A 7,565-nucleotide genomic window follows, 5' to 3' on the forward strand; every position below is an offset into this window, starting at 1 on the left:
CCAAAACACTGCAAGATTTGATACTGTTGAAGTTGATATGGTTATGTGAAATGTATATGTATTTTGAGTGTTACTCATATACGTAAGTAGTCAACATTTTCCTAGATTTTGCAGAAATGTACTCTTGACATTTTCTCAACCAACTTCTCGAGATATCACCCTGGGATGCTGTTTAAACAGTATTGAAGGAGTTCCCATCTGTATGTTGGGCAATTATTGGCTGCTTTTCTTTATTATTTGGTCCAAGTCATCCATTTCAAAAACTTTTTTTAATTAAATTTTAGTTTTTCAATGAAATAAATTAATATGGTGGCACAATTATATTTTTGTCTACAAAACTAATTTCAAACATTTAAGCATACGCCTTCAGATCAAAAGATTTGTAAGATCATGAGAAACATTTCAGTCGAGTGTTTCAAAACTTTTGTCCAGCAGTGTGTATATATTTGACAAAAATATTTGTTTTTTGGTAAAACTTTTGTTGTGTTTGCAGTTGTCTGATGTCCTTTAGAGGATATATTTTTGTGAATATTTTGAATGAAAGATCAAAAGGATAAACAATATACAGTATATTATAAAAAAATAGAGCAACACTCAAAATACATATACATATCAAATACCCACCAAAACACTGCAAGATTTGATACTGTTGAAGGTGAGACGGTTGTGATGTATGTATATGGTTATGTGAAATGTATATGTATTTTGAGTGTTGCTATTTTTTTTTCTACAATAACATATATATATATATACACTACCGTTCAAAAGTTTGGGGTCACTTGACTGAAATGTTTCTCATGATCTTAAAAACCTTTTGATCTTAAGGCGTATGCTTAAATGTTTGAAATTAGTTTTGTAGACAAAAACATATTAATTTATTTAATTACAAAACTAAAATGTAATTTAAAAAAAAAGTTTTTGAAATTGATGACTTGGACCAAATAATAAAGAAAAGCAGCCACTAAGTGCCCAGCATATAGATGGGAACTCCTTCAATACTGTTTAAAAAGCATCCCAGGGTGATACCTCAAGAAGATTGGTTGAGAAAATGCCAAGAGTACATTTCTGCAAATTCTAGGCAGTGTGGCCACTTTGAAGATGCTAAAATATAACAAAGTTTTGATTTGTTTTGGATTTTTTAGTCACAACATAATTCTCATAGTTCCATTTATATTATTCCATAGTTTTGATGACTATACTATTATTCAAAAATGTGAAAAAAAATAAAAATAAAGAATGAGTAAGTGACCCTACACATTTGAACGGTAGTGTGTGTGTATATATATATATATATAAAATAATTTATAAGAAAATATGGCTGTGTCTCTCACTAGTGCATGCAAAGCATTTGATGTGTTGTGATGAATACATGGTAATTGGAAAATCTTCATATTGTACAAAATAATTTATCCATAATGTCAAATCTGGATGCTGATCTTTTGCAAAATTATTTGCTTTCCTCTGATAGTCATCTTAGCTCATTTTAATATGATTTATTATATTTAATCTATGAAAAGGCCATGGGTAGTTGACGCATGACATGTCCATGAACTTTTAATAAACAAAGATTTTAGGTTATAATTGATATGAATTAATAAGTGAAAGTATTTTTTTTTTCACCTTTTTGCCTTCACAGGTTTATTTTAAATGCAAATGTGGTGTGTGACAAATGATTGTTTTAAAGTTCAAATCCTCCATGTAATCTCTCTATTAATATGGTCATAAATTTACATGCATAATAATTATAAAATGCAAAATAATGTTTTAGATGACGTAGCATCAACTTAACGTAAAATCCCCCCATCCTTTACAAAAAAAGAAAGAAAATGATAAAAAGTGTTGGTGTTGCTGTTTGTATTGTTTTTGACATTTGTATTATTTACGACCCTTGATACTTTTAATTACTCACAGTATCATAATGAACAGAAAACTTAGTAGTGGAAACACAGCAATATATGAAGAAGACAGAAGCTTCACTGGCAATAAACTCTGAAGCTCTACACAAACAACAACACATGAAATAGTCAGTTGAGTAAAGACCCAGTTTAGGCAGGTGTACAGCAATTTCCTCCATGGGGAGGTAAGCCTTGGCTGCAAGAAGCGATGCAGCTTGTAATCCCCCTGTATGGTGACAGCCCAGATGAGAAATCCCACAATTTGACCTGGATGAAGGCCATGCCACCAAGCTGAAAACCCAAAGGTCAAGAACAGTGGAGATCTGTTGTACCTTTGGAAGACCATTCTTCGAAGCCATGCAGCTGTGGTTCTGTTCCACTGGCGTGCAAACATTGAAGGACGACTCGACATTTCGGTCACCCATGGATTGCCATCAGAAAGCCCTTCCCATGATGTATTTCCAATGTGACTGTAACCATGGAGACCCAAGCCTACAGCATTGTTAACACATTCACTTACCTTCCAGTGTGCATAATAATTTATCTTAAGTAGCAATGACAGCATCCAGATCCATAATATATCTCGAAAAACACAAGGACTGTTTATATTGAATGTAGTTGATTGTAAGAGCTCGTGAAGAGGATATTTGAGCCACACCAAAACTAAAACTTGCAAAATCTTTAGAGAAAGATTACCCAAAGAAGAAGCCAAGGGTGGAGCCATGCTCAGTTGCCTAACAGACTCAACAAAAGTGTTGAAATTGCAAAGTGGTCCTCCAAGGAGAGCAGGAAAATAGAGCAAGTAACTTAATGGAATAATGGCGTAGGCTTGACACTGATGGGTTATTTGAAAGTGACTGGTGACTGTTCCCTCCTGCAGATCCAGTGATAGAGAGGAAACCCTCTGGGTCATCAACATGAGAGCAGACATGGCCAGTAAAAGCCTGTAAGGAATAAAAATGTGAACAATTAAGGTTTAATGCCAGATGTTTCTTGTGATATTCTGAAACATGATATTTTCAATTAGTTCAATTAAATCATCACAGCATTTTGAGGGATATGGGAGAGTGGGATGTGGATTAAAATAATGTGGGTATGACACATTGGTAGGATATTGGTCTTGACGGACCAGATCTGCTACGCTGCTGCTGCTTGGCAAGTATGGAGACTTGCACTGCTAGAAAATATACAGACATCCTGAGTTAAGCATGTGGACATGCTGCAAAATTGATAAAATGCAAGACATGCTACATTGAGCATGTATCTATGCTGCAGCACAAATAGACATTACAAACAATCCCCCAACAAAGCAGGGAAGCTCCACAAAACTTGCAACACAAACATAGAACACAACCCCCTAACCAAGAAGATCTATCGCTAAGACTCGTGTACTGCTGCTGCTCCAAAGAGCCATGTGTATGCTAGCTCGGTGTGCCTTAGCCACTGGCCAAATGGTGTAACACTAATGAAATAAATTTCTATGTGTGCCTTGGCCTGCTTAGCTGAATAGTTTAAATGCTGAGTGACCTAACACATAACGTGTACCTGATCTAGGAAAGCCCAAAGCTTATTAAAGGAATAGTTCACCCAAAAATGAAAATTGTCTCATAATTTACTCACCCTCATGCCATCCCAGATGTGCATGATGACTTTCTTTCTTCTGCAGAACACAAACAAAGATTTTTAGAATATCTCAGCTCTGTAGGTCCTCACAATGCAAGTGGATGGTGATCAGCACTTTAAAGCTCCAGAAAGCACAGACAGTCGTAGTAAAAGTAATTCATATGACTCCAGTGGTTAAAATAATGTCTTCTAAAATGCTACGATTGCTTTGGGTAAGAAACAGATCAATATTTAAGTCCTTTTCTGGTCATTCTCTAATGCGCATTCATGAGAGGTCCGAGTAAACGCGTTGGCATGTTCACGCGAAAACTGACACATGAGCGATACAACCGGAAGTGCAGCGAGAGGCTGCATGACCTCAGTCCTCTCATGAACGTGCATTGGAGAGTGACCGGAAGTGATCATTTCTAGTGAAAAAGGACTTAAATATTGGTCTGTTTCTTACCCAAAGTGATCATATCGCTTTAAAAGACATTAATTTAACCACTGGTGTTGTATGGACTCTTTACTTCATTTGTGCTTTTTGGAGCTTTAAAGTGTTGATCACTATCCACTTGCATTGTATGAACCTACAGAGAAGAAATATTCTTCTAAAAATCTTTTTTGTGTTCTTGAGAAGAAAGAAAGTCATTCACATCTGGGATGGAATGAGTGTGACTAAATGATAAGAGAATTTTCCTTTTTGGGTGAACTATCCCTTTAAACTAGTGTCTTAGTCTATCTATGTGTGGATTTATATAATCTAATGACCTAGGATAGCGATGTATGGCAGCCAGATTTGGTTAAGGCTTACCTTGTTAAAGATGCGCTTCTATATGTCATGACCAAAAGCAGACCTTACCGTGCAAGCAGTTAAAAGAAAAGCCCCAGCAACCACCTGAGCAAATAGCCTTTTCAGAAAGAAAAAAAAACCTTGCTGCGTGCTGCAGAGAAACCAGCTTATTTGCAAAACTCAACCATTTAAATGTTGGGCAAACAGAGAGACACAAATTGATTGGCTACCCGATTACAAGTCAAAGGACCAATCAGCTTTTACCATGCAAGCCGATTTGCTTAACATGTCACATGTGAGTGAGCTGATTGGCTAAAACATAACAAGTCAAAGAACGTATCAGCTTGCACCACATAGAGTTGCATGGCTGAACTTTTGTCATTTATCCTTTAAGGCAAGAAGAAATGAGACTGAGGTAAAACAATGGCTGTCTCCTATTAATTAAATATTAGAAGAAATCAACATGAGCCATGAAATTTAATCGGAATATTCCAGTTTCAGTACAAGTTATGCTAAAACGATAGCATTTGTAGCATAATGTTGATTACCACAGAAAATTATTTAGATTCATCCTTCGTTAAAAACAACAACAACAACAACAAAACACTTACAATGGAAGCAAATAATGTCAGTCCATAAACTTTAAAATACACACGGTTTTAAAAGTATAGCCACTAGATGTAAACATTATACATGTTAACATGATTTTAGTGAGATAAAATCACTAACAGAGTTTAACTATTTATGGTGTTGCGTCGTCATGGCAACTAAATTGTAATATTAGATATAACTTTACTCTGATAAGGTTAGTAAGCGAATTAATCACATAAAAAAATCACATAACACATATAATGTTTATGTCTTGTGGCTATACTTTTGAAACAGTGTGTATATTTCAATGTTTATGGTCTGGCCCCATTCACTTTCATTGTAAAGCTTCACTGTGACTGGCATTTTTTCTTCTTTTTTGTTTTCTTTAATAAGCGTGGGACAGGTTAAAGTAATTTTTTGTGGTAATCAACATTTTGCCAAAAATTCTGTCAATTGAGCTTAATTGTATTGAACACGTAACATTGTTTTTAAAAAAAGCTGTCTTGAGACACAACAAATTTGAACATAGATAAATTGTTTATGCAAATAAATTAATTAATTAATTAAATTAAATACTATTCCAAAGTCAAATTTTGCTGCACGTTCATATTTTCTTGAAAGGTATCCATAACCAGCCAGTAAACTGTTTAATTTTGAAAATACTTTATTATAGTGAAACAACTTAGTTTTTCATTTTTAGAAACAGAAAAATTGTCAATTCTGCATAGAAAAAAAAACTTGCAAAAAATAACCTTTATTGGACTAAATAAACTAAGGGATTGTTATGCCATTAAGGTTGCAGGGAAATGCTTGCTGCTCCTTATCACTGTTCTCATATGCTCCTCTCAATCACAAGTAGCTTTATATGATGGGCCCTCACTAAATATATACAGTATATGACATGACAAAAATTGTGCACAGTTTCCCAGATTAAGGGGGTGTCTCAGTTTACTCACTGACCCACTTTACCCTACCTGGAGTTTGGTGTCTCTTGTAGCCAATATTGCTGGTACTGGATGTACAAATGCCAGAAAGTTTGCCAACACATCTGCAGCCCTAAAGTCCACTGATGAATATGTGTTGGTTCTAGACAGTGGATCAGCAGCAGGAAAAGTACAGCACTGAAGAACAGCAATAAGCTGAATGGACCCATTGTTACAATGGCCAAGATGACGCCTCCCAGTGTCAAACAGATAAACCTTAAAAAATCAGATGGATTCAGCAATTTCATTTTAGAGTGCTACATCTTCAGTTATTAATCTTCATCAATAATATATGACTGACTGCAGGGATCATATTGCCATACCTGTTTACAATTGAGAGATGTCCTTGTCTAGCTAAACAGTAGAACAGTAAAGCAAACGGTATGTTAAAAAACTGGTAAAGCAGCTGTGGGTTACCATCAAAAAGTATCCAAAGGTGATCCATCTCCAGACCAATCCACAGTTGCGGTAACAGCCCGAGTGTTGTGTGTGAGTGAAACAGATGTGCTTTAGTGAAAAATATATAATTTCCACCTTATCTGTTAAATTTAGGATTACCTTTGGGTCCCTTGTCGTTTTGTTTGAATATCTTTCATGATTCCAGTCGTGCTTAGATACAAGTACTCAGTTGTGTACTTATTTCCTAAATGGAATCTGACAATGTAGCGACCAAGTTATGAGAAAACAAGTGTCTCATAGTGTAAGCGTGAACAATGCCTTTTATGAACACATAACAATATGTTGCATGCAGTATATGTTTGCATTGTAAAAAGGTATGAGTCTGTCCATAGAAAGACATACTCAAAAAAATATTTGAGCCTTTTCGTATTTCAATTTCATCTCAAAATTGTGATGTTCATCAAATGACCTTTATAAAACTTCAGATATGTAGGTTTTTACATTTTATTTGATTAAAGATTGCTCAATTCAGTTTGATGAAATTTTGTTATGAAATTGAAATGCGCAAATCTTTCAATTATTTTTTGAGTGCAATAACAGATTGACAAGATTTAATTTATGCACAAAATTACATCAAATAAATGTTTGTTTGTTTTTTTAGGTGAAAATCACATGATTTGCCCTATCAAACACCAACATACAGGAACAGCACAAATGGGCCAGTTATTATCCTACTGGCAATACCATAAAGTGGTCATTTATTAAACATAAACGTCTTTAAAAATCCATTAAGTACATTTGTTTTACTTATAAAACAGTACAGTAATAGATGCTGCAATGTCTCCATCAATGTCATTCAATCAAATGATTGCATTTGCAATGTTGCATAAAATTCAAACATAATGCCGTAAATTCAACATATAGTATGGGTTCTTCACCACTGTTAACTGATCAAAACTACGTTTAAAGGAAAAAGGCAAGCTGGCAAAGCTTAGGATTCTTAGGAGAGTCCAAGTTAAGTTCATGCACCAACAATATTTCCATGATGATTTCACTGTAATTATCAGCTTTATTTTGTATTCCTTGGTGCATTTAAGACAAAGGCAGGATTTAACGAGCACATACCAAGTGCATGAGTAAGGAAAATCTAAACCACTTCCTACAGACAACTCCAAGCAACAGCACAAGAGAACATTAAGGGGCTTGAGAGACAGACTGGGGCTTGTCCCTGCGTCAGAGAGATTCCCTTTATCGATTGGCTGCTCAACAAGGAGGCGTATGAAATAGACACTTTTAAGCAAT

The 7,565-nt window shown here is 35.1% G+C and overlaps 1 protein-coding gene across 1 annotated transcript; it reads right to left on the reverse strand.

The window, feature by feature from the left end:
- Window positions 1-1,039: 1,039 nt before the first annotated feature.
- Window positions 1,040-6,309, reverse strand: mboat4 (membrane bound O-acyltransferase domain containing 4). Its single transcript, XM_051695956.1, has 3 exons — window positions 6,188-6,309; window positions 5,856-6,080; window positions 1,040-2,839 (listed from the first exon to the last, which is right to left on the reverse strand). Exons 1-3 carry the CDS (start codon window positions 6,307-6,309, stop codon window positions 1,906-1,908), a joined length of 1,281 nt encoding a protein of 426 aa, XP_051551916.1. The 3' UTR covers window positions 1,040-1,905.
- Window positions 6,310-7,565: the final 1,256 nt, after the last annotated feature.

Source organism: Myxocyprinus asiaticus, chromosome 4 (assembly GCF_019703515.2).
Source record: "Myxocyprinus asiaticus isolate MX2 ecotype Aquarium Trade chromosome 4, UBuf_Myxa_2, whole genome shotgun sequence".
NCBI lineage: Eukaryota > Metazoa > Chordata > Actinopteri > Cypriniformes > Catostomidae > Myxocyprinus > Myxocyprinus asiaticus.

Bases quoted from the DNA above. Each gene is read 5' to 3' on its own strand.
- mboat4 (XM_051695956.1), bottom strand. From the start codon at position 6,309: ATGGATCACCTTTGGATACTTTTTGATGGTAACCCACAGCTGCTTTAC. The intron at 6,081-6,187 runs GTATGGCAATAT...TGATTTTTTAAG, and splicing joins CATCTCTCAATTGTAAACAG to GTTTATCTGTTTGACACTGG. The intron at 2,840-5,855 runs GTAGGGTAAAGT...TATTCCTTACAG, and splicing joins CAAGAGACACCAAACTCCAG to GCTTTTACTGGCCATGTCTG.